At 42.7% G+C, this 27041-nt stretch overlaps 2 protein-coding genes across 10 annotated transcripts in view; both read left to right on the top strand.

The window, feature by feature from the left end:
- The window catches only part of clip2 (CAP-GLY domain containing linker protein 2), a 40500-nt gene extending 33302 nt beyond the window's left edge, over positions 1-7198 (top strand). For 5 of the 7 annotated variants that reach the window (XM_054755399.1, XM_054755398.1, XM_054755397.1 and 2 more), the window contains 9 exons: positions 538-1104; positions 1189-1246; positions 2433-2468; positions 2614-2697; positions 2764-2920; positions 3112-3271; positions 3526-3714; positions 4190-4249; positions 4335-7198. In XM_054755399.1, coding sequence (XP_054611374.1) covers positions 538-1104; positions 1189-1246; positions 2433-2468; positions 2614-2697; positions 2764-2920; positions 3112-3271; positions 3526-3714; positions 4190-4249; positions 4335-4349 — 1326 coding nt within the window. In that variant the 3' untranslated portion in view covers positions 4350-7198. The remainder of the gene's footprint in view (positions 1-537; positions 1105-1188; positions 1247-2432; positions 2469-2613; positions 2698-2763; positions 2921-3111; positions 3272-3525; positions 3715-4189; positions 4250-4334) is intronic. The other 2 variants (XM_054755402.1, XM_054755404.1) reach the window with 1 other exon arrangement.
- Positions 7199-10936: 3738 nt separating this feature from the next.
- Positions 10937-27041, top strand: part of gtf2ird1 (GTF2I repeat domain containing 1) — a 30478-nt gene continuing 14373 nt past the window's right edge. For 2 of the 3 annotated variants that reach the window (XM_054754796.1, XM_054754795.1), the window contains exons 1-10: positions 10937-11268; positions 14910-15039; positions 15118-15259; positions 18498-18677; positions 18793-18976; positions 19093-19388; positions 19463-19558; positions 22368-22451; positions 23003-23186; position 27041. The exon at position 27041 is cut by the window's right edge and continues 25 nt beyond it. In XM_054754796.1, the coding sequence (XP_054610771.1) occupies positions 14914-15039; positions 15118-15259; positions 18498-18677; positions 18793-18976; positions 19093-19388; positions 19463-19558; positions 22368-22451; positions 23003-23186; position 27041 (1293 nt within the window). In that variant the 5' untranslated portion in view covers positions 10937-11268; positions 14910-14913. The remainder of the gene's footprint in view (positions 11269-14909; positions 15040-15117; positions 15260-18497; positions 18678-18792; positions 18977-19092; positions 19389-19462; positions 19559-22367; positions 22452-23002; positions 23187-27040) is intronic. The other variant, XM_054754794.1, reaches the window with a different exon arrangement.

Here is a 27041-nt window from a genome sequence, read left to right as displayed (position 1 = left end):
CCCCTTGTACACAGAGATCCCAAACAAGAAATTGTTTGTTTGCAGAAATGCATCAGAGCCGTAACAGTAAGTCAGACATTCTTTTACACAAAACGCAGCCAAGCGGACATTTACTGTATACAACTTTGTGCACTTTCATACAGCGACACTGAATCCCACAATCAGACAGTTAATGCCTGACTTCTCGGACAATGACAATTGCTTTCCACACAACAGAGCGAGAGGAGGGTATGTCATATGTTAAAATTTGCTTGCCGGTCCTAGCATTGTTTGATCCCCTTTTACACAGGCACTGTACCGCCTCTGTTACGGCTCTGATACTAACTTGGAAGGTGAAAAATTGAGGTTCAACTTTGTTCCCCAATTGCTTGCAATGCCATTTATACAGGACAGTGACCTGTGAAAATGGGTGGAAAAATGCAATTTTTTTGTGGCCGTTGTCGTTTGTGCACCCCCTACAGGAGTGTTGTCTTGATAAACCACCCTACTTTTATGATGTCTAAAGCCCCAACTGATCCATTTCTCACCCCTCTGCAGGCTAAATTTGACTCTTTAGTGAGTGAACATCAGCAATCCCTGGAGGAGCTCAAAGCTTCCTTCACTAGTGACCACGCAACACCACCAGGCCAAGAATTGGGTGTCCAAGAACTGAGGGCCACTCTTGAGAGCTTGAAGATGGAGCACCAACTGGAGGTGGAGAACCTCAAGGCCAAGTATAAGATAGAAGCTGCCATCCTGACTAAGGAACATGAGGACCTCTGCACTCGGCTTCAAGAGGCTAAAGTTCAGCTGGCTGAGAGCAATCACACCCGGACTGATGTGGACGCCAAGGAGGGCAGCAAGCAGGCCCTGGAAGAAGCCACTGAAAAGCTACAGAAGGCAGAGAAGAGGCTGGCAGAGATGGAGACTCTTCAGAGGAAGCAGGACAGAAGCACACAGGAGTTGAGAGAGCTGTCAGAAAAGAAGATGGTGGACTACCAGGCCTTGAGGAATGCCCACAGCGAGAGCCAGAAGGAGATCCAGAAGCTGGAGGAGAAGCTGAGGGTGACGACCAACCAGCTGCAGGCCATCCAGGCTGACCGCTACACCTCTCACGATGCAAATGTTAGCAATAAGTAGCAAGTGAAACCTAGAAGTTAGCAAGATGTGATGTCACTGCTCAAACTAATTTAGCGAATTTGCTCTTAGATGATCAAAGCTAACGACGTTTCCGATGAGACAATGCAGCTGAAACGGAATATCGAAGGTAATTTAACATTACTTAACAATTCACAAAAACAAAAACCTCTTTCACACAGAGTTGCCGCATTAGACAAGATCCCACATTACCTACCTTTGCCTTTCACACAGTGACATATCATCCTGCAGTCAAAATAATCACAACACAGGTGTCGTCCCGCCTCTGTTACTACTTTCAGACATCTTATACATGTACAGTATATTTTATTATTTGTGAAAGTTAATGATAATTATTGATTTGATCTTTTTTGCGTCACACTTAAATGCAGAAAAAAAAACCAAATCAAACAGATGCAACCAAAAAGCTAACCCTCTCGTACTAATATTATTAGTTAATTCTTATTATTCTATGTTTGTACATTTGTATGAATAAGATAAGATAGGATAAGATAAGATAAGATAAGATAAGATAAGATAAGATATGCCTTTATTAGTCCCACAAGGGGAAATTCCAGGTCTACAGCAGCAAAAGTACAAAAGCACACAAGAGTCAATACAATCAATACATTTCAAGTAGTCCAACACGCCAGTCCAGGGTCTACCCCACCTCTCGCCCGAAGTCAGCTGGGATAGGCTCCAGCATACCCTTGTGATCCGAGTGAGGATATGCGACATAGAAGATGGATGGAAGTCCAACACACTCCGAAAGTACTTAAGTTGCATAATAACCAGGGGTATCACAAGATCTCGTGAGAGGGCAGCCAGAAGTCTTATCAGACTGTGAACTATGGCATCGCTACTGTGAATGTTAATACACGTGGTACGGAAGTGGCAGTGTGCGAGGCAGGTTTGGAACTGCACATTAAGTGCTTTATGTAAACCTTGTAATCCTACCTGCAGTCGGCGTTCTCAGCGTCACTCTCTCACGACATGCGACTGTTTTTTTCGTTCAACAGCTGCTGTGCTGTAGCAATTCTACATTTGATCAAAGTTACTAAAGATTTGTTAGATCAAACCACGATTGCTTCATATGACTTCTATCAAAACGTGATAGTAGAGTCTAATTTGGACCTACTTCCTGGTACAGCACTCCATTATGGGAACTGTAGTTCTTTTTTTTTTTTTTTTTAGCTTTTTTTAGTTTTTGCCAGCTTTGCCAGCTAGGGAAGCACACTCCATATAATTTGAAGCATAGATAGTTTTACTTTACTTTACTTTGCTTAACAACAGACTTCCTGTTTCAATTTCCACAGCCCATTTAAGCAGCAAACCTATTGAACCTGAATACAGTAAGAACTTCCACTTCTGAGCTACTTCTGTGAGCTACTTCACAACCTGTAGCCTCATGTATAGGAACATTAAATAGAATTCCTATCCATCAGTGAAAGTTTTAACGATCTCCCATACCTGTTTAATTGATGTTACTGTTTTCAGAAACCATGGAGAAGTTGCTGAAAAGGGAGAAAGAAGTTTCCACTCTCACCTCACAGGTCGAAGCCCTCAAGTCACACATTGGAGGTAATTCTAGCAAAACACATTACAAAAAATATATATCTGCTCACGTTTTTCTCCTTTTAATGCCAGCTCTGGAGAGCAAAGTCCGTATGGGGGAAAAGAAAGCCGAAGCCCTGGCCAAGGAGAAGGTGCGCATGGAGGCAGAGCTCGAGTCGATGACCAGAAAGTCCCATGATGCTTCAGGGCAGCTGCTTAGCATCAGCCAGGATCTACTGAAGAAAGAGAGGTGACGTGGACACTTAATGTTTTATTTAAATATCCGCCCACATGTTTGGGGTAAGCAACATACGACACAGACAATGAGAGCATTTGATTCGCCCTGCCATGCAACATAAGTGAAACCTCAGAGGAGTTGTTTTTTTGCTGATAAAATGTAGTTTAAAAAAAAAAATACATATTTATTGTTTTTTCATGCAGGAGCCTGAACGAGTTGAGGGTTTTGCTTTTAGAGTCGCGTCGCCACTCACGGGAAATGGACAAGGACCTGAACCGTGAGGTGCGCAAGGCAGAGTGGAAGGTGAAGGAGCAAAAACTGCAGGATGACATCAAGACACTGCGGGAAAAACTGCTGCTGCTGGTAAGAGGACAAGGACATTTCAGTTGTTGAATAAAGGAGCAGTGTTAGCATATAAAGTGGCCAGCAGATGGCCCCCTTGAGACACTTGAGACTCATCCAAGCATGGTTTTATGGATCTTGCTTTGCGCACTGGGAACAGAAATGGGCCTTCTCTATGCTGTTACCACAATGCTGGAAGCATACAAATGTCCAAAAAGTCTTAATAAGGTGAAGAATCAAGATTTATGCAGTACTGAGATGCATTTTTATTTAAGGGCCGCGAGAGGTTTTCCCCCGACCATCGCCGACACTCGATGCTGGACCCCTCTGCCTTGGACTCAGAGGTCAGCCGCCTTCGGCAGCAGTTGCTGAGCACCGAGGAGGCCCTGAGAACCGCTCTGGAGCACAACCAGCAAGTGGACCAGCTGGTGCAGGCCATGGGCAAGCATCCGGAGAAAAGCCCGGTAAAGTGTGGAGATGAAAAGCTGAAGGTGTTGGAGAAATTAAGCACTAAATTAATAGCAAACTAAATACATATAAGCATGGTCTCACAGCCATGCCGCAAGTGCTAACATAAGTAATTATTCTCCATCTGTTCTGCATTGTTAGCCTCTCTCACACAGAGATTCCCATACACTTGCTGCATCAGACGTAGCAGACAATTACTTTCAACACAACAGGGCACTAGGGGGTGAGTGTCAGGTGTTAAATTTCAAAGCCTGGAGTTTCCTACCACACAGGTGTCGACCCACCTCTGATACTACATCCTGAATTGTCAGGTTTGATGTCAAATAAATGCTTGGTGCTCTCTGCAGTTTTGTAAACACCAATGGCCACTATTGGAGGAAATCCTGCTAATACTTAGACAATTGTGACAGTTTCTGAAAGGAAAACCAAGTAAGTCCAATAAATAGTTGACATTAAAGTCTGTCTTTTCAGATTCACGGAGCCAAGTCAGCCAATGGAATCCACCATCAGGAGCCCAACAGCACTCAAGAAGTATGTATTTTTGTAATTGATGACATAATATTAACAACGGCTATTGAATATGCTAAAGACATCGTATTTTGGGGGTCTTTTTCAGGAACAGCAACGCTGATACAAGCTGAGGAGAATGCCATCCAACTGGGACGTGCAGGAAGAGGAAGTTCATACCAAAACTGCAAGTGGCAGAAAGCACCTGTTAGTCACAAGGACCAATGAAAGTGCTCTAATATAAATGAGGACTTGTGGACTCGGAGATATTATTATCATCATCGTTATTATTATTATTATCATCTACTCAAGACTTTGGCTGTTTTACAATTGAAGGAACATCTTTTGAGTTGCAAGAGAGACAATTTCAAAAAGCTTGACGGACTATGATGACAAAAACTACCACTGAGTCACTTTTTTTTTAATTTATTACCGTGATTTTTTTTTTTTTTTTTTTTTTTTCCTCAGCTTTGAAGTAATCAACTCGAGTTGAGCTGCCAGTGACTCACAAAATTCTGATGCCTTTTTAAGGGAACGGGCTTGGCGGATGATCATTGTCCCAAATGGTGCATCGTGCACAAGATTGGTAAGTCATGAAGTTAACGAGTATTATTGGAGACATTAAAGTAATACTTCAAACTAAATGTGTCCTTTGAATATTAAAGGTGCTGTCCCTCTTTTGCTCCAAATGACACTTTTTTTAACCAAAAAATATAAGGACACTACAAGCTACCATATGTTACCAACAGTGGTTTAAAAGAACAGACTGTACAAATAAATGCCAATAATTATCACAATTCGAAGTTTTCCTTCGATCGAAATAAAATGATTGGTGTACATGCGTGGCCGTGCACGTAGATAAAAGCAGTCTCCGAGAAACGACTGACAATTTGGAGTCATTCTGTGGGTATAATACTTGGTATATACTCTTGAATCTTGAATAATAGCATATCCATTCAAAGATAGCTCATATTAGCATCTAAACTTTGTCAAATTGCTATCATTAGCTGACAGCAAACATAACTAATTTTCATGTGTTGGGTGTGGCTTGCAACATTGGAGCAGGAAGAGGGTGGAATATATTTGTTCGAAAATTAGCGCCCCCCCCATGCTGTACCTAACCAAGGCAGACAGCACATTTTAAAAATGGTAAAAATCTACTAAACCGAGATGAGAAATGAGCTTGCATTTAAAAAAATTGTTAACTTTGCGGTATCGTACGAAATAAACCACCATGCCTCCTGAAAAAAACTTTTGAAAATGGTAAAATTGTACTTACCTGAGATGAGAAATGAGCTTGCATAAAAAGACGGTTGCTAGCTTTGCGGTATCATACGGAATAAACCACCATGCCTCCTGAAAAAAAAATCTTTTTAGCGTTTTTTTTTTTTTTATAGCTGTTGCACATGCTGTAAGTGGACGTGCTGCTAGGACAATTGGACTGCTCTTAATTGAAGGAATACTGTACATATTTCTACATTGTTACATATTCCCCTAAAACATTGGTCCTAGGGGGTACCATAACACCCAGCACACTGTGGACTGATGCTGTTCTCGGTGTGACAGTTGCAAATTGAAGGGCTCCAGGGCTACACACTATCAAAAAAATGGGTACAATTGGTGTCCATTTCTGTCCCTTAATGTAAATCATAGGGCTCATTATTGGACTCCAAGATAATCTGTACCTTTTCCAGGACCAGGTTTCAAAGTTGTTAACCAGAAACTTTTAGGATACCACCCCAGTGCCAAGCTACTGTACCCTTCAAGGAAAACTGCACTTTTTTCTGGAATTTTGCCCATCCACAATCCTTATGTGAAACGTGAGCACATGTCTTTCCCTTTTTTGTGCGTTCTAAAGAGAGAACTGTTACTCTGAGGGAGCTAACAATGCCCGTCATGGGACACACCAGCTGGACCAGACAGACAACTGTCCATCGACTAAGTCGACATGATATTAATTCTGATACATGGAGCACATATCACAACACAGTCCATCCAGCCGTGTATAAACAAAACATGGCGTGAGGCGCTGCATCACTACGCCAGAAAAATAGTTATTTTTGTTAGCTGTTACAATAACAATGTCGCTGTAGCTTGGTTTATCTACACGTCAGTTATGTAAATGGAACATTGCTTGTGTTTTTGGAGGGTTTTTTTAGGGTTTTATAGTCCAAATAGGTGTGTCCCGTTACATGCATTGTTAGCTCCCACATGCTAGCTGTGTTTTAGCTGTTTCTCTCTCTGTTCCGAAGCCGTAAAACACAAGTGCCAAGGGAATAAAACCAGTATGTTTGATGGTACCACCCCAGTAGAAAGGCCCTGAACTTTAAAAGGTACAACCCACTCTGAAGTATCCATAGGGCTAATTGTTGGACTTCAATGTAACTGGTAATACTGTTTCAGGGACCAAAAAAGTGCCACAAAAGCAGTAAGGTTAAGGATAATGCCCCAGTGACAAATGTACATCATAGAGAAAATTCCTACGACTCTACGGTCGTCTTTGTACCATTTCCAGGGCCCCCGAAGTACCAGGTACAGTATGTCCGCAAGTTGTAGGTATCAAGGGTACAAAAGCAGAAACTTTGAGGTTATCACCCCGTTCACAAGTTAACTGAGCCAGGACTCTACTACTGCTTCTCCACAAGGGAGTTTTCATTTGCAAAAACATTATGGGATCAGAAGTCTTCCAAGTAATCCTTTAAGCATTTCACATTCATGTCCTGTTTTGATGGCTATACAGTATGGTTGACTCATGGCTCTGTTTTGTAGACATGATAGATGTCATGAGGTTAAAAGTGCTGGTCATTAATGGAAGAAGCTGCATTTTGGATATTATTGTACTGTAAGGACCTTTCCACAGGAGGGTTCTCTCTCTCTCTTTCTCTCTCTCTCTCTCTCTCTCTCTCTCTCTGGGATTATTGCCGCATTGCTTTCAGAGATTGAGTCATTAAAAATTTACAACCTGTTCAAGTGCTGGTGCAGTTTTCTCTCACTCACTTCTGCATTGTTCGGTTTTCACTGGAACATTACCAGTGTAATTTGCTGGCCAGGTGGGAAACACGAGCCACTATCTGGGGACCCTTTTCAGCAAGAGGACACATCACCAGGGTAATTGGTCAACCCCTAGGAAGAGGATAAGCCAACCAAGGTGAACCAGAGTCCTCCACACAGACCACACCACAGACACTCGCTGCAAGACATGGGCACCATACCCGCAGGAGGGAGTCAACCACCGGCCAGCCCCCACAGAGTCTTATCTGTCACAGAGACCAGCCACACAGTCTGGTCACCGCACCCACAGGTTACGCCTAATGCTACCGCGCGCCAACTGACAAAGGAGACAGGTGTGCACCTACCAGCCAGTTCTAATGAACCAGAGTCCTTCAACCACCGCAGGGACTTGCTGCAAGTCTTGGGCACCACACCCACACGAGGGTTGTTACCGTGTGCTGACAGGTGTGACAGCCATAGAGGCAGAGACCAGGGTAAGCGACCAGAGAGGGCTTAATCGAACACAAGTGCCAACCACTGACAAACTCCCAACATCAGGAAAAACTCCAGCTGCCACAGAGACCTGCTGCAGTTCCTGGCCACCACGCCCACAGTATGCAACCAATGCACACCAATCCAGAGACCCAGGGTGGTAAACCAGCCTAAAGGGAAGGGTTGTCATGAGACTAACATCAGCCAACTCCCAACAACAGGGCAAAGTCTTCCAACTGTCACAGTGATCTATAAAAGGACCTGGGTACTAGCCTTCTGGTTACTACTACTAGGCAGGTTACAAGAAGAAAGGGCAACCAACCAGAGAGGTCCAGGACCCAAAACCAGTATAAATTATTGCAGTTTTATTAGGCACAGTGTATTCTCTACAAAGTTGAGTTAAAGTGTATACCGTATATTTGTAACCATACTTTATCTGATAAAACATCTCTGTCAGATGTTTAGGACAAATTCTACATTGTCACATTATGAGGACTACATGCTGCACATTTCTAACACCCCTCCAGGTGCGTTAGTTTTGGCAAATGTCAGGACTTAACCACATCTATTGGTTTGGTTGCCAAACAAGCCAGCTATTGTAACCCTTAAGTGGTCCAGAAAATGTAGCCACATATGACCCGATGACAAAAGATGCCAGCTTCTGAAAAAATGCTGTCAAAATAGCCAATATTATTTTCTCCACTCCAAGCTTTTCAAACTATTCTAGATGTAGTTATTAAGTTTTTGTTATATTTCGAGGATTTTAACCCTTTAAATGGCCGTACATTTATGTAAGGCCGCTGATGTTTGTGGCTAAGTGAAAACAGTAGCACCATCTTGTGGACAAATATACAAAAATACAAACTGAAATTCCAGCAATTTCTTCCACTTATCCGGGTTACAGGGGTAGCAGACTCAGTGGGGAGGTCCAGATTTCCGGGTCTCTACCCCTTCCAATTCCACTGGGGTGCCACCTAGGCGTTCCCAGGCCAGCTGTGAGACATCCAGCACTCCAGCGTGTCCTAGGTCAGCCTACTCCCAGTTGGGCATGCCCAAGGCATCCGGACTAGATAGCTAGATAGACAATTTATTGATCTCCAAGAGAAACTCACACTAGATGCCAGAGCCACCTCAACTGGCTCCTCTCCATGTGAAGGAGCAGTGGCTCTACTCTTATCTCCTCCTGAATGGCCAAACTTCTCACCCTATCTCATGAGTTCAGCCACCCTATGGAGGAAACTCATTTTGGCTGCTTGTGTCCGAGATCTTGCTCTTTAGGTCGTTATCCAAAGCTCATGACCACAGGTGAGGGTAGGAATGTAGGTTGATCGGTAAATTGAGAGCTTTGCCTTCCGGCTCAGTTCTTGCTTCACCACGACGGTCCGGTACAGTGATCGCATTACTGCAGACAATGCGCCAACCTGCCTGTCGATCTCACGCTCCAGCCTTCCCTCACTCGTGAACATAACCCTGAGATAACTCCTCCACCTGGGGCTAGACCTCACTCCCATCCCAACAAATGCAGGCCACCCTTTTCCAACTGAGAACCCTGACCTCAGATTTGAAGGTGTTGAGTCTGACTGTATATCAGCTGTGAAGGGCCTCAGTAAATGCTGAAGGTATGAACGCTCGCATGTTCATCCGCTGTGGAACACATACGTAAACAAGATGGCTGCGAAGCTCGTGGCGGATGCATCTTCATCACATAAACAACAATGGCCAGCAGGTAGTGCACATTAACACAACGTCAGAGAAAGTAAAAGCCGAGCGATTTGTGAGGTCTCATTTTTGTGAGGAGGCATTTTTGTCATGCAAATGTATTACTCTTTCGAACGCATATTGTTTTGAGAAGCCAAACTCTTCACTGTAGTAGTCCTAAATACTACCAGAACTGGGCTGACGGGACCAAGTGGGTGGTAAGTCACTGTTGATGTTCATGGAGATGTTATACAACTTCATGGCAAAAATTACAAACTATACCTTTAACATAAAGGATTAAATTTGTGTATGTACAGATAAATGTGCGCCATTTTTGAGGAACGTGTCACATTGTGTTGCGTTGCGTTGTGTTGCGTTGCCATCTTAGCACAGCCAAAGTAGTATAAAAATTAAAAAATGAATTTTTCAAGCTGATATTTTTGGTCACGAGGGACAAATGTACTCACTTGGTCTTTCCGCATGCATGACAAAGTTTTCACACGGAGGACTTTTTACGATAAATGTGGGAATAAAAGAGAATGTTTTCAATGGCACTTTTTTTGTCACAAATGCACCGCTTTTTGTGTAGCGTTGCCATGTTAGACTCAGGACAATTATGTTTTTTTATTAAAAAGGAAATGTCAACTTCTGCTCATTCACCACAGCCAAATAAAAAAAGTGAATTGCTTTCATTGGGATATTTTTTGTCATAACGAACAAATGTGTAACTTTTTGTACACTTGTGCCATTTTAGGCAAATTTCAAGGAACAGAGAAGACGCTTGTTTGTTTCAGTATCTCTTAAGGCAGGGGGGTCAAACTCATTTTCATTGAGGGCCACATCGCAGTTACGGCTGCCCTCAGAGGGCCACTTGTAACTGTCAGTTTTTATGACTCTAAATATGAATATAACCTCATAATATTATTACACAGTTGCCCATGCATTAGATTATTATATTTTCACTAACAAATTGATGGATAACTTGCTTCGAAATGAGAAGTGAAGTGAGAATGTCATGGTGACAAGCAGACATTCAAGTATTTGTTTTTGAAAAATGCTTCAAATATCTTGCTGCATGATTAGATAATACTGACGTTTAGAAGAACCGCATGCAGTACAATTTTTCTGTCAAAATGACAGATCAAATGCATTTAGAAGGGCAAAGGTGAAGTGCATTATTGACATGCATTATTCCAAGGGTTTCGCGGGCCGCATAAAATGTTGTGGTGGGCCACATCTGGCCCCCGGGCCTTGTGTTTGACACCTGTGTCTTAAGGGTTAAAGTGTCCCTGTCCACAAATAGGTGAAATATGTACAATTTTTGCACATCCTGTATTATCAAATAGGTGAAATATCTAAAATTTTTGCACATTTTGTGTTATGCATTATTATTGTATTGCAAGTCTTTCATGTTGACACGCACTTGGACGACAGGGATTCCGCAGATGGACTACATTTGAAGAAAAACGCTTAGAATTTTACCCCCCTGAAAACTTTTTTTTTTTTTTAACTCACTGAGGACTTTTTTTTAACACCCAGAGGTTGACCGGTTAATCCTGTATGTAAATGACAGCCAATGGAGTGTGTTGTTGCGTTGGGATGGGATTAGCAGGAGGCGAATGAGTTTCAATTTTACTGGATTACAGAACAAAGAAGGGGAAAGGGACACCCTGGCTCTGTTAAGGGACGAAAGAAGACAAAAATAAGAAGACTAATAATTTTTTAAAATACAACACGGTGATGATCGGGATTATGTCGTTTTTATCACATCATCGTGCATGTGGGAGTCGTTTGTGATGGATTAAAGAAAACAACATATTCCCGGATTGACAGCAAACAAGGCTATTTAATCGCCAATCACGGTGAGTTTGGCCAGTCTTTCTTTTTGATTAACACATCCATATAGATCCGTGGAAACATTTGATTGTTACATTTCCTTGAATTGAACGTTGAGAATTTACGGATTATTTCTGGATGCTAGCGATAGCTACCTAGCTAGCGAGCCAGCTAGCTTGCGTTATTATACGATACCGTTAGCTAATTAGCTACGGTTGGTTCTTTAAATATACACAAGAGGAGACGTTATATTGTCAGTATCTAAAGTATAAATTACTCCACCTAATTAAAGACTGTTTAGCGCAAAGAACGTGGCGCTGTTTATTTATTGATGTTTGCCCTTGCTAAACTGTCCGTCACGTCTGTTTAAAGGTTATTAGGCTCATACAACAAAGACAGCTAGCTGAATTAGCAACCAAGTAATTTCAACTTGAATGACATTTGTAACGGCTTGGTTGAGTTAATTGCAACTTTCTTTTTTAACAGCAGGACCACACTGCAGAACTGTTCATTTATAGTTATTGTTAAAATAAAAGATGTCATTTTGTCGTCGTGTACAAACTCGAGTTAAACTTTGCTTCAAAACTTACCAAAATCAACAACACTATTGTTTACAAATTCTTTTACGATACTATGGCACTTTTAAGGTTCCGTTTTAGTCACAGGAAGTGCACACAAAACATTTTTCACACTTTTATTCTCGAGCCACCCAGACTTAATGACTTTGACTCAGGACCCGCAGGCATCTGCCAGAGACGACTAAAAAGCAGAAAAACAGTTATCTCGTCAACTGGTGACTTGTGGGCCAAATGAGGCCAGTGAATGAGATCAGACTGGCCCTCCAGTTTGCTTCACAACTTGGGAATGACCAACGTTTAAAACGGCACAGCTCTCCTGTCTAATAGAGGATCAAGCTTTTTCATAAAACAGGAGCAGTCTACTGTTTTTGAGGAGCGACTGCAAAAACACTCACCATCCGCTATATGACAGGAGAGCACTTCCGTTTTTGAGAACATACTGCCGAAAATTTGAGTCAAAGATCCTCTACAGTATACGACGGCAGAATTTGCAGTTTTTCAGAAACTAATGGAAAAACATAACTGAAAGATTTTCTATATGACACGAGAGCGCTGCTGTTTATAAGAACCTACTGCACAAACACTAGTTTGTACCTACGATCTCTGTTGTTTTTGATAACCCACTGCTGAAAATGTTAGTCGGAGATTCTCAATATGACAGGAGCACACTGCTGTTTTTAAGAACCTACTGCCAAAACACTAGTCTATGATCCTGTGTATGTATGTATGTATGAGTGAGGGGGTACTCATGGTATGACAAAAGGGCTTTGGGGGTACACAAGACAAAAAAGGTTGGGAAACACTGTTGTATACGACAAAGAGAGCTCTACAGTTTTTGAGAACCTACTGCCAAACTGCTAGTCTAAGGGGCTATCCACATGGAAACGTTTTCAGGTCAAAACGGCAAAGTATTTTGTCATTTCAGCCTCTCATCCACGCGGAAACAACGTTCTGAGTGCTCTGAAGCGGTATTTTTTGAATAGGGCTTCCAGAGTGGGAAAATCTCAAAATGCTGGTTTGTTGTTTTCGTCTAGACAGCCGACATTGCTGTTTTACGATGACGTCATCGACCCAACGACACCCTGTCGTCATCACATGACCAGAAGAAGACCCGAATCTAGGAGCGTTCTCGTATGGATAGGACCTAAGATCCTGTGTATGATAGGAGAGCCCTGCTGTTTTTGAGAACCTACTACCAAAACGCTAACCTAAGTTTTTTTGTTTTTTGTTTGTATCTGCTGCAAAAGTGTCTCTCCCAAATTTAGAATGAACTCACAATTTGGTCTGATGTCATGCTGGATTTGGCCTGCGGGCCGCCAGTTGGATAGCCTGGTTTGGGGTCTTGCCTGACTGGGGAAATGAAAGTAGTTGATGTATTTATGTTTTGTCTTCATGTTACACTTTAAGCCCCATAAAGTGTTTATGGATGTTTGTTGTTCAGACTGTTCACACACCAAAAAGCGTAGATGGCCCTTGTTTGCTCCTCCTCCACTTCCTGTGAGGGAAAGAGGTCATCTATTTTGAGTCCATCATAATTCAGGCGGAGTGAGGTGGAGGGGGAGGTTGTGCTGGTGGGGGTTAATGTTTGCGTGTCCCCAGGGGAAGAATGTTTAGATGGCCAATAAGGCTTGTTGCCACACCCTTCTTTTCCTCTCTGAACATTAGCCTCTCTCTCTCTCTGTCAGTGTGGTTGCCAAGTACAGTATAATGGTTCCCAGTGTCTGCAGAGATTAAAGGCCAGCGCGGAATTGTTCACATGCCCCGAGATTAGTTTCCAAGGAGACGGGTTCCAGTTGCCATGAGAACGTAGTGCCGCCTGGCTTTTAGTGCAGCACTTTCTCCCCCCCAACACTTCCTGTCTGTTTGTTTTCATTGTCTGCTCTTGAAACTATTTTGGAATTGAAGTGTTTTATGTTAATACAATACAAAAATGTACTGCGCCCCAATTGATGGGTTTTTAGCCCTACTGCTGATCTTGCAGTAGTTTTTCAAAGTAGGACCAAACACATTTTATTATAATCCCATCACTGACATCAAATTGTTTTTCTTCCAACTTTGATTGACAGCTATCAAAGCCCGCTAAGACGCTGCTAACAACTGATTACAAGCCTTCTGTAGCAACAACATGCACCTATCAGATACTAAAACATATTGTACCGCTTGAGTGAGTTGTGTTCATCTTGACTCAAACCAGGTTCCAGACACTTATGCAGGTTAAATAATTCCTAGGTCCATAATATGGCTAACAGGCGCTAGATTAACAAAGGCAAACATATGGCTAACAGGTCCTTTGCTAAGGAGATACTAAGATAACGGAAGCTGAAAAATGGCAGATGCTAATACATGGCTAGCCAATGCAAAGCTAATAAAAGAGGGCAATATGTAGCGGGGGGCAACATGCGTCACGCAGATGTTTGAACATGGCTAAGAGATGCTAAGCTAATAAAAGCCATGATATGAACGGATGCCAATACATGACTAGAGATGCTGATATTAGCGTTACACATGCTTGACAAATAGAAGGTAACTTGTGGCTAACTGGTGCTAATCGATGACAAACCCATGCTAGACATATACTAACAAAGGCTAATATATGCCGAAGAGATACTAAGCTTAGAGATGGTAATACAAGGTAACATTCAGATAACATACAATACAAAGCAAACATAGTCGAATATATGGCAGAGGGATTCCAAGATATGACTTACAAGGGCTACCATGTGGATCAGGTGATAAAACATGCTAACGTAACAGACGCTAACATGACAAAGACAGGCTAAAATATAGCTAACACTTGTGTAATACACACCAACACATGGCTACAATTTGCTAACCCATGTCAAGTATCAGAAACTAACACATGGCTAATAGATGCTGACAGATGAGAAGTAGATGCTTAACTAACAGAGACTAGTGACTAATAGAGATGAACATATGACTAACATGCTGACACAAAGCTAACAGATGATAAATGTTGTTGATTTAATTATGGGGCTCTTAGGTATGCTTATTATGACCTCTTGCAAGTTTTTGCATTAGAGAAGAACACTGACCATCTTTTCTAAACTGTGTCGATTTCCCCCTACCAGAGGCATGGCTCATATGAGGAAGCTGCCATGTGAAGGTGTCAGGACAATCTCCCGATGTGAGCCCCAGGCTCCTCTGTTGTCGGCCAGGCAAGAGATCCTCACTAGCCTGGTGTCTGCCCTCGACTCTGTGGTAGGTCTACCATCCCTAATCATCTCTTATTTTATACTTGTTCGTGTCACTTTAGTTACTGACTTCATGTGTTTTCAGTGCATGGCTATGTCTAAGCTCAACGCTGAGGTGGCGTGCGTCACTGTGCACGAAGACAGTGTGATTGCCGTCGGCACAGAGAAGGGCAGAATTTTCCTCAACTCCAGGAGGGAGATCCAGACGGACTTCTACAAGTTTTGCAGTAAGAGTCTACCGGCGTGAATGCTGTAATTATAGCCGTAGAATAAAGATTTGGAATACATGAGAAAGTGGAAAGGGAAACATAGCTCTCTTTGACCACATGGTCATTTGTGAGCATATATTGCACAAAACAGCAGCAACAGAACCAATGTTGTAATAGCGAGAAGGATCATTAATACCGCTGATATGTTCATTATAAACAACAGCATGGTGAGTGTAACGCGCATGAATTTCACACCAACCGTTGATTCATAACATTTTAAAGCACATGCAGAGGTAGATAAAGCTGCTGAATGCTGCCCACTCATGTTCCTTCAAATTCAGATACTGCCATCTTGTGGAGTTTATACAAAAACTTTAAAAAAGCTTTAGTTAGAGAATCCAGCGGTAATTTGCTTTTGTAGACCACGCACCTGGTGACTATAGGAGACTTGTGGTTAATTGAGTAGAGGCATTAATTATGGCATTTCCGGGAGCAACAAGGGAGTCGTTGGCAAAGGTGTTCAGGTCTGCAGCTGGTCAGGTAGAGGGCCTGCCAGTGCCGTCTTTCTACTCTTTATGTTCTTGCTTACAGTGAGACCTGGAGAGGTGTGATTGGGAGGAATGACTCCCCTGATCTGAACCCAAGCGGTGTTTTGTTATTGGACGTCTATGCTCATCACAGACTGCCCATAATGAACACCATGTCAAGCATAAGGGTGTTAATATGTGAACCTGGCACCAGGACACCCTGGGCCGCAGTTCGATCGATCGAGTTTGTGGTCGTGTCGTTGGACTTGCGGCCACATGTTTTGGACACGCGGGTTAGGAGAGGGGCAGAGCTGTCAAACGATCACCACCTGGTGGTGAGTTGGCTCCGATGGTGGGGGGAGGATGCCGGTCAGACCTGGCAGGCCCAAGCGTATATGAGGGTCTGCTGTGAACGTCTGGCAGAGTCGCCTGTCAGGAGTTTCACCTCCCACCTCCGGGAGAGCTGCGCCCATGTCCGAGGGAGGCAGCGGACATTAAGTCCAAGTGGGCCGTGTTCCGTGCCTCCATTGTCGAGGCGGCTGATAAGCGCTGTGGCCATACGGTGGTTGGTGCCAGTCGTGACGGTAATCCCAGAACCCGTTGGTGGACGACAGTGGTGAAGGATGCCGTCAAGCTGAAGAAGGAGTCCTGTCAGGCCTTTTTGACCCATTGGACTCCGGCGGCAGCTGACAAGTACCGGCAGGCCAGCTGGTCTGCAGCTCTGGCGCTTGCGGAGGCAAAAACCCGGACATGGGAGGAGTTTGGAGAAGAACTTCCGGACGGCTTTGAAGAGATTCTGGACCACCATCCGCCGTCTCAGGAGGGGGAAGCAGTGCATGGTCAACACCGTGTATGGTGGGGATGGCGTGCTGCTGTGGACCGGTGGAAGGAATACTTCGAAGAACTCCCCAATCCCACCGACACGTCTTTTAATGAGGAAGCAATGCCTGGGGACTCCGCGGTGGGCTGTCTTATCTCTGTGGCTGAGGTTGCCGAGGTGGTTAAAAAAAACTCCTTGGTGGCAGGGCCCTGGGGGTGGATGAGATCCGCCCGGAGTTCCTTAAGGCCTTGGATGCTGTGGGCGTGTCTTGGTTAACACGACTGCAGCGTTGCGTGGACATCGGGGGCGGTGCCTCTGGATTAGCAGACCGGGGTGGTGGTCCTTCTTTTTAAGAAGGGGGACCGGAGGGTGTGTTCCAATTATCGTGGGATCACACTTCTCAGCCTTCCTGGTAAGGTTTATTCAGGGGTTATGGAGAGGAGTATCCGCCGGATTGTTGAATCTCGGATTCAGGAGAGCAGTGTGGTTTTCGTCCTGGTTGTGGAAATGTGGACCAGCACGACACTCTCGGCAGGGTCCTTGAGGGTATATGCGAGTTTGCCAAACCAGTCTACATGTGTTTGTGAACTTGGAGAAGGCATTCAACTGTGTTCCTGGAGGAATTCTGTGGGGAGTACTCTGGGAATATGGGGTCCTGGACGACCTAATTCAGGCTGCTCGTTCCCTGTATGACTGGTGTCAGTGTTTGGTTCGCATTGCCGGCAACAAGTTGGACCCGTTTCCCGTGAGGGTTGGACTCCGCCAGGGCTGCCCTTTGTCACTGATTCTGTTTATTACTTTTATGGACAGAATTTCTAGGCGCAGCCAGGGCGATGAGGGGTTCCGTTTTGGTGGCTGCAGGATTGGGTCTCTGCTTTTTGCAGATGTGGTCCTGCTGGCTTCATTGAGCCATGACCTTCAACTCTCACTGGATCGGTTCGCAGCTGAGAGTGAAGCGGCTGGGATGAGAATCGGCACCTCCAAGTCAGAGTCCATGGTTTTCACTCGGAAAAGGGTGGAGTGCCATCTCCGGGTCGGGGAGTGGAGGAGTTTAAGTACCTTGGGGTCTTGTTCACGAGTGAGGGAATGATGGAAGGTGAGATAGACAGACAGGTGGATTGGTGCAGCGTCTGCAGTGATGCCGACTCTGCATCAGTCTGTTGTGGTGAAGAGCGAGCTGAGCTGAAAGGCAAAGCTCTCAATTTACCGGTCGATCTACTTTCCTACCCTCACCTACTGTCATGAGCTTTGGGTAGTGACCGAAAGGACAAGATCGTAGGTACAAGTGGCCAAAATGAGTTTTCTCTGTAGGGTGGCTGGGCTCTCCTTTAAAGATAGGGTGAGAAGCACTGTCATCTGAGAGAAGCTCGGAGTAGAACCGCTGCTCCTCCGCATTGAGAGGAGCCAGATGAGGTGGCTTGGGCATCTGGTCAGGATGCCTCCCAGGGGAGGTTTTTCAGGGCACGTCCAACCGTTAGGAGGCCTTGGGGAAGACCCAGGACACGTTAGAGAGACTATTTCTTTCAACTGGCCTGGGAACGCCTCGGTATCCGCCGGGAGGGGCTGGACGAAGTAGTTAGGGAGAGGGAAGTCTGGGCTTCCCTGCTTAAGCTGCCGCCCCCACGACCTGACCTCGGATAAGCGGAAGAAGATGGATGGATGGATGGATGGATGCTCTTGCTGGGAATACCTTGCATTCAGCTACAACTGCTAGGACAAACAAGCCATTCATTTTAGCCAACGTTGTTTTTCAGTTGACATCTTCATTACTTTCCCCGAAGAACACATCTGTCACCTGCCTTGTTCAAGAAATCCCTCTAAATGACAAATGAAGAATTAGCACATGACAAAAACAAAAACCTGTCACTCCACTCTTAGGTTTCAATCTGACTCCCAACTTTTCTTTTAGGAGCACCGTGCCTGACAAATGTGATCACGCCTGCCAACACCCATACCAAAGACCAGGAAGTCGATCTGAGCAAGGCTAGCAAAGACACGGAGCACGGGAAAGCCAGAGCACCTCCAGATGCCCCGTCCAACATCTTTGTTCTGAGGAAGATGGTGGAGGAAGTCTTCACCGTGCTCTACAGTAAGGAATCATGTTTTCATGCTGTTATACATTTCTCAAGAATCAGTACCATTACCGTCCTACATAAAATTGTAACGAGTTATATGACCAATTATTCCCTGGTGGTGTGTGGTAGGTGAAGCCGTGGGAAAGAACTCCCTGGTCCCCGTGCCTTATGAGTGGATCCAAAAGGATCCCAGCTGCCTTGTGGCTCACGGTCTACCGGAGGGAGTCGCCCTGAAAAAACCCTCTGAGTACGACACCAAGACCTTGATGAAGATTCTGGAACAAAGCCACCGCATTCACTTCACCGTCAAAAGGTCAGCACTCAGTTGTCTGAACACGATGCCAGACGAGCTACGCCGCAAGGATTTATTATGATTACCGCGACATTGTAACACTTTTTCATGTTTCTTCTTCTTGGATGTGCGCGCAGGCCAACAGAAGACATGTCTCGAGAAACCAAGCCCACAAACACAGAAAGTAACCACAACTCTTCCAGCGGCAGCATGACGACGGTGAAGACTACTGGCCAGGTAGTCACACCATCAAGTCCTGCCACTTCCACCAACTCTGTTCTCTCAAACTTCCTGTACGGCATGCCCATGTCCTCCAAACCCCACCCAGATGACAAGCTGGACTTCAAACCAGCGTCCCTCCTTAACCTGGGCAAGGACCGACTGGCCAACTGGATAGACAAGAATACATGTGGGAAGGATGCTGCTAGTAATGGTAATGACGACGATTTTTCCAGGCCTGGGCGCAGCAGAAGTAGTTCAATACATTGCATTTTTGTCTGTTTTCAGATGACTCAACAAGACTACCTGGTGAACAGGGTCAGACCCCTGCTAGTGTCCATATATCCAAGAGGCTACTCTTCTCCATAGTTCATGAAAAAGCAGGTATTGTTGACCATAGAGGAGGTCGATAACACTGACAAATTCTACTTTTAAAGAGGTCAATATATGGCTGAGGGAGGATTTGTGGTCCACAAATGCTAACAAATGGCTAACAGATGCAAAGCTAACATAGGCCAATATACTATATGATAACTGTAGACACAGTACGTCGTCACGTGGCTAATAGATGCAAGCTAACAGTTATTAATTTTGTAGAAATAGTTATTTATTGAAATTATTTGTAGTTCTTTTGCAGTATGTCTCATTCAACCTAAGTCAGTAGTCATTTGTAAATATGTGACAGTAAAGCATAAAATCAAATCATACATCATAATAGTACAGCACACAGTACTGCATGCATGTACGATGTAACGACTTGATGGCGCCCTGTCAACCTTAAAACTCTAGCCTCAAAACTTGCAGCAAAGTGAACAGTTAAATATGATGGTAAGTCCTTACTAGAATGACAACAGACAAGCAGTGTGTATTATGTTGACGCGGCTTGGAGAAACACCTTTTCTGGCAACTGGCCGGACGACCCAGCGGCCTGCGGAGCCGTAGCGCCACAGCAGACAGGAGCGCAGTTGTACCGCTAGTCTGACAAACAACTAAATGCTAGACCTTGACTGCGATTCTGTCAATTATCTCACATCAGGGGTGTCCAAACTTTTTCCACTGAGGGCTGCATCGCATACAAAGAAATCGAAAGGATGCAGAGGGCTACTAAGATATTTTTATTTTTATTTTATAAAAAGGCTTGTAATTTAACTGATGTACCTATCGGGGTAGTTGCGATAGTTACATTTTAACCTGTGCAGCGTTTCTAGTCATTATAGTAATAAACTTAAACATCAGTATAGTGGGACCTTGGTTAGTGTATGCCCCGTTTTTTTGGTTAATGTCGAAAACAATTTTGCCTCAGTTTGTGTGCCTTCCCTGGTTAGCGTACAGTATGGAGCACGTCTTATTGTGTTATTAATACACTGCGTGAGTCCATCTGTATTCTTATATATATTTTAAAATAATAATAATAATAATAATAATAATAATAATAAAATGACCTTCCTTGTTAACATCCTATTAGCTAGTGAACAAAATGGCAAACGGAACCAGAAGTCAGCTACGTTATGTCGCCCGTCTATGATGTCATTAGTGGTTGACTCTCAAAAATTTTAACTCAAAACAGGTTTTAATGTTACTTTTACCTTAATTGAAGTCGTGACTGTTCCCAAAGACACGATGGCGGCGAGACACCACACAAGACACCATCTTCCTGTTTTGCAATGAGTTCTTTCATAAATTCAGTAGTGTTTCTCACGTTCTTTATAAAAATGCTGGTACTTGCAACTCTCTTTGATTCCATTTTGCTTCCGCCACGAGATCAGGCCGATCCGGTTGCCATATCGCGTTCGTAACTCTGAGCCACACTCCAACATGGTAGGTGCAGTAATGTGCCTCAAAGCTGGTTGCCAGGCAAAAAATCTTGGTAACTCCTCTGTTACGGAGCGTGAAAGGAAGCTAGCAGGGTTCGCTTAATTCAGACTGTATGAGTATTTTGGATGAATATATTTTCAACGTGTTGTGTTTTACTACTTTAAAATAAGGACCATTTTGCGATGCTCACTGACTGCACCCAGCGCGTATCAACCGTCAGTTGCCATTCTCAACACACACAACACATTCCGGCCTTCAAAATAAGAGCACTCATTGTCACATTTGTATAATCGTGTGAACAAAATAGTGTCATTATAATGTCTTACATTAATAACGCGATTGGTGTCCGTGTTGATTTCGCTGCTCTTTGGCAACAATCACGTCTTCAATTAAGGTAAAAGTAACCTTAAATGTTCATTTATCCCTTTCATTCATCATTTATCATGATTTTTTATGCATTTCAAAATGTTTTCTGCATGTCAAACTACAATTGTAAAAAAAAAAAAAAAAAAAAAAACATGTAATAATTGTAATACAAAAATGTGTTTTGTATTAACATTTTTGGCTTTCTGGAACTGATTTATTGGATTTATATGATTTCTTAAGGGAAAAATTTATTCGGTTAGCGTTCGTTTCAGTTAGAATTGGACCATCTGGAACGAGTTAATGACGCGAACCAAGGTTCCACATATTTAAAACCAAAGATTTGTGAAATTAATTATTAGTATCAACATACCTGCTTTTTTTCCATTGTGCTTTTTTGCTCTATTTTTCCCATTTTTGCTGTGTTTTTAACGTTTCACGTTCCGCGGGCCAATGATAAACAAGTCATGGACCACAAATGGCCCCTGGGCTGCACTTTGGACACCCCTGTCTTAAATTATCAATCATTAATGGTGAGTACCTATACATTTTTATGGGTTTCTCAGTTACTTGCGTTTACTTGCTATTTGATGGCTAACACGTGCCAGTGGATAAATAAACCACAATAAATGTGATGCTAGGCTAACAGAGGTGACTATATAACTAACAGATACTAGCACATGGCTAATGGATGCTGAATTAACAGGCCAAAAATCTGATGAATTATTTTGGTATGATTGCTAAGTATACATGCACAGAATCGTGGACGATGCCCAGTGGGATACCTTGTGGTTGAAAATTATTCAGTTTCGTACCTTCTGTCGAAGCATGATGTTCATGTTTGTTGAACTGGGGTTAAACTTTACTCAGACCTTAAGTGCTACAAAGAGTAATCCCTTAAGAAGATTATGCATTTAATAACTCATAACCCAGTTGATGGAGATCAATCGCAAATAAATAAAGCTGCTTTAGGTGTCAAAAGTGTCAGATCTTACCTGGTTTTTTGTCTCGTTAGAAAAATGGGACTCGTTCATCCGGGAAACGGAAGACATTAACACGCTGAGGGAATGTGTGCAGATCTTGTTCAACAGCAGATACGGTAAGGACAATCCTTCTTTGTCAAGATGTAACATGCATTGTTGCCATCTACAGTTAAAGCTGCTGTATGTCACCAGCTCAAGATGACACTTTTTTTTCACCAAACAATACAAGAACATCACCAGCAGCTAGCATATGTTCCTAACAGTCATTTAAAAGATCAGGTTGTACAAATTCACAATTCCCAGTTAAACTGCATGAAGAATTAGTGTAAAACAAGTTGACTGATCACTCACGGCTGTTGGTATTCAGGTACAGGTCGTAGCGCGTCCACACATACAAAAGCAGTCTCAAGAGAGACAGTCAACAATTTACATTCATTTTGTTGTTACGTAGGCTACACATTCAATGAAGCTAACATCCGTAGCTAAACTTTGCCTAATTGTTATCATTAATTGACAACAAACATAACTAATGCGCGTGCGTATCTTACGTGCTCAATACAGGAAGAGGGCGGGCAGTACGCCCTCTAGGCAGCTGCTCTTTGCGACAAACAGCAGCTTTAAGCATTTGTTGTGTTTTTATTTTTCATCCTGAAAATTCTTTCCATAGCCGAGGCCCTGGGTCTCGATCACATGGTGCCTGTCCCGTACCGCAAGATAGCCTGCGACCCCGGTGCCGTGGAAATCATCGGCATCCCCGACCAGATCCCTTTCAAGAGACCCTGCACTTACGGCGTACCCAAGCTGAAGCGCATCCTGGATGAACGCCACGGAATCCGCTTTGTAGTGAAACGGTACGTCAACATTTGCATCAATGATGTATTTCTAGTCCAACGTGACTTTTAACATTAGCTGTTCAGATTCATTTGTGCTCGACATTCTCATTTAGAATGCACACTTTGGTTTCCCCCTTTCTCTCCCAACAACTTTAATTTAGACTACATTTCAGATAAGAAGCCGTGCCGCGCCGGCTTACGCCATCTGTTTGCTAAGTATTGCCTTTCTCCAACACATGCTACGTCCCACTGCTAAATAGCCAATCATCTCCATTCATGACTCTTCATCCCTGCCAGTGGCCAGCACTTGCAACAGTTGAGTTATTTAACCATTGCATTAGGCACACTTGGGAGACAGGGCCAAAAGTGCAATGCCTACATCCATACAGTCATATTTAGCTAGAATGAGTGAAAGGTCCCATATTATAGTATTTTTTACCAATTTTAAATAAATCTCAGAGGTATTATGCTGTCGAATCCAATACCGATCATCCACGAGTGAGATTGGCTGATACAATACGATTACTGTATGTAAATTTTTCAATATGTTTATGATGAGTGCTATTGGCCAGGGGTGCCTTATAGGCGGGGAGGAAAGTTGAGACAATTCCAAGGGCCTCCAGGGGCCTTAAAAAATAGCTAATACAAATAAAAAGAGGGACCCAACGTGATTTGTTTTTGGGGGGGGATTCCTGGCTGTACCCTGGCTATATGATCTAAACAAAAGGAACATAAAATCACCTGGTTGGAAACACTAATATTAAAGGATGATATGAATGAGGTAGTTGACATGTTCAACAATGATGTAGTAAATATTGGACCAAAACTGGAAGAAGAAATTCCAAAGCTCTGGACAATGGACGAATGGAATGAAACCATAGATGGGAATTTCAATTCCATGTTTCTCATTGTTGTAACTAATAAGGAAATTACTGATATTGGCAAAAAATTTAAGGCAAAAACATCAACTGATTGCAATGGAATCGAATGGAAACAATTAAAATGGTTATCAATGAGATTGTAGAACCGTTAACATATACAGGTAATAGTAACTTATCATTTCAGACTAGAAAATTTCCTAACAAAATGAAAATAGCTAAAGTGATTCCAGTTTTCAAAAATAGAGATAAACATCAATTTACAAATTACCGACCAGTTTCCTTACTACTTTCTAAAATTATCGAGAAGCTATTTAATAACAGGTTGGACAAATTTATTAATAAGAATGAATTACTAGCAGGTAGTCAATACGGATACAGAGCTAACATTTCAACTTCTATGGCACTGATTGAAATCACGAAGGAAATTACTACTGCTATAGATCACAGAAGGTGTGCAGTTGCAGTATTTATGGATCTGACAAAAGCCTTTGATACAATTAATCACAATATTTTAACAACAAAATTAGAAAGGTACGGAATCAGAAGATTAGTTTTGATTTGGGTTAAAAGTTAAAAATCTAGCAAACAGGAAGCAATTTGTAAAGCTAGGAGAATATACATCTGGGAGTTTAAATATTACGTGTGAAGTACCCGGGGGGTCAATATTGGGACCAAAACTGTTTAATTTGTATATCAACGACATTTGTAAAGTGACAAAGGACTTAAAGTTGGTATTATTTGCGGATGATACCACTGCCTTTTGTTCTGGGTAAAGCACACAAGAATTCATTAAAAAGGTCATGAAATGGTCGTATTAAAGTCATGGTTTGATAAAAACAGATTACCCTTGAACTTAAGTCAAACAAATAGACGGAGTGGATATTGAAAGAGTGAAAGAAAATAAATTTCTGGGGATCATAACAGACGAAAAAGTAACTTGGAAATCTCATATCAAAAATATACAACAAAAGGTGGCGAGAAATGCTTCAATATTAAACAAAGCAAAATTTGGTCTTGATCAAAAATCACCCCACACTCTTTACTGTTCTTTGGTATTACATATCTAACCTATTGTGTGGAGATATGGGCAATAATTATAAAAGTAATCTTCACTCACTCACTGTACTGCAAAAAAGATGGGTGAGGATAATCCATAATGCCACATATATAGAACATACAAACCCTTTATTTTTAAAATCACAGATATTAAAATTTGCTGATTTAGTACATTTTCAAACTGCTACAATAATGCAAAATGTTAAAAATAACTTGTTACCCAAAAACGTCATACGGTATTTCTCTATCAGAGAGAAGAAATATGATCTCAGAGGAAAATTAAACTTAAAACACTTACAGTATATGCGAGAACAACGCTGAAAACCCACAGCATTTTCATGTGGAATTAAATTATGGAACAGATTAAGCAAGGAACTCAAACAATATACAGCAATGAGCGAATTCAAAAAACAATACAAGCAGTTGATGTTTGCTAAATGCAAGGCAGAAGAGTCTTGATGATTACAATGATTGTTCTGACATTCTTGTTTTTATTTTTTATTATTTATTTATTATTACACTGATTATTATATCAAAAATATGACATGGAATGCAGGAAGTGAATAATATGTACTGTACTGTGCAATGGATGGGTTGTAGGATTAAAAAAGCTTTGCTTCTTCCTACTCTTTTTGGACATGTGGAACTGTGAAATGAATCATGAGATGTATTCCATTGTAACCTTCATGCATGTTCAAATAACATTCAACCAAACCAACCTTAATTTAGACTAAAACATATTTGACTTACTATTTCACTCGTGAAACTTGCATAGGATGGGATGCCTTCTTGAAAGGGATAGTTCAGATTTTTTGACATGAAGTCGTGACATCCCCATCAGCAGTGTAGTGCATCAACAGCGACTTACCCCCCACTTGGTCCCATGAGGCCAGTTCTGGTCGGATTGTGGTGATGAGGAACGTAGTTCCGGTTAGTTGCTGGGGCCACTTAGGTAAAGAGTTTGGCTTCTCAAAACAATATGTGCTCAAAAGAGCAATACATCACAAAAATGCCTCCTCAAAAAAGTCAGACCTCACAACGGCTCTGCGTTACTTTCTCTCTTCGTCGTATCACTGAGCGCTAATGCCTGTCCATTGTCGCGTATGTATTGCGACGCTCGCATCTTCATCCGCTGTGGAACACCTATGTAAACAAGTTGGCTGGCTATCATATCAAAATATCAGAACAATCCCTTTAATCAGACTTTTGATGTGAGAGTACATTGCCTGATGGAGCTCTGACAGGACCTCCAGGTAGCAGTAGAGGGGCTCCAAGTGAGAGAGCAGTCGGCGGAGTCTTCCAGCACAGAGAACAGCTGGTCATCCAGTCTGATGAATTCAATTATTTTGGGGTTATTTGCTTAGCCTTCTGACTGTCACACTCATACGGGCGAGTATTGACGATGTTAGCTCTCGTCTGTTGCTGCACCGTGAGCCTGGAAAACTCACCATACTCTGTCAAGTGTTTGCTGTTCAAATGCTGTATTAAATTAAAGCTTTTTAACGTGCTACCCCCGTGAGATATTTTTTGTGGCATGTGTTGAAAGATGCGAAGTTTACATGCCTCTCACAAATGGCATATAAGTTCCACAAGGCAGACATGTTGTTCGGTTTGCGCCACACGCCTGCGCACTGTGAAGGAAAGGAGGAGGGGGACTCTACCCAAGACATTAGAACAATACACTATACTGCACACAGGGATCTATACAGGCTGCAGCCTGCAATATTACAAGACACAGGTGATCGTTTTTTCTGATCGGCTTTGAAACTTGCATTGGTCGGCATATGCTAATCATACTAATAATACTTTTTAACGAAAAATACTGATTGGTGGCTGTTCGATGGGAGCATCCCTATAGGGAACGTTTTCATGAGAGCGTTACTGGATCATGCAATTAATGACTAATTCCATGTCCCTGTTTCATTTGCATTGCAGG

Source organism: Dunckerocampus dactyliophorus, chromosome 16 (assembly GCF_027744805.1).
Source record: "Dunckerocampus dactyliophorus isolate RoL2022-P2 chromosome 16, RoL_Ddac_1.1, whole genome shotgun sequence".
In the NCBI taxonomy this organism is placed as follows: Eukaryota; Metazoa; Chordata; class Actinopteri; order Syngnathiformes; family Syngnathidae; genus Dunckerocampus; species Dunckerocampus dactyliophorus.
This window is presented reverse-complemented; position numbering and strand designations above follow the sequence as displayed.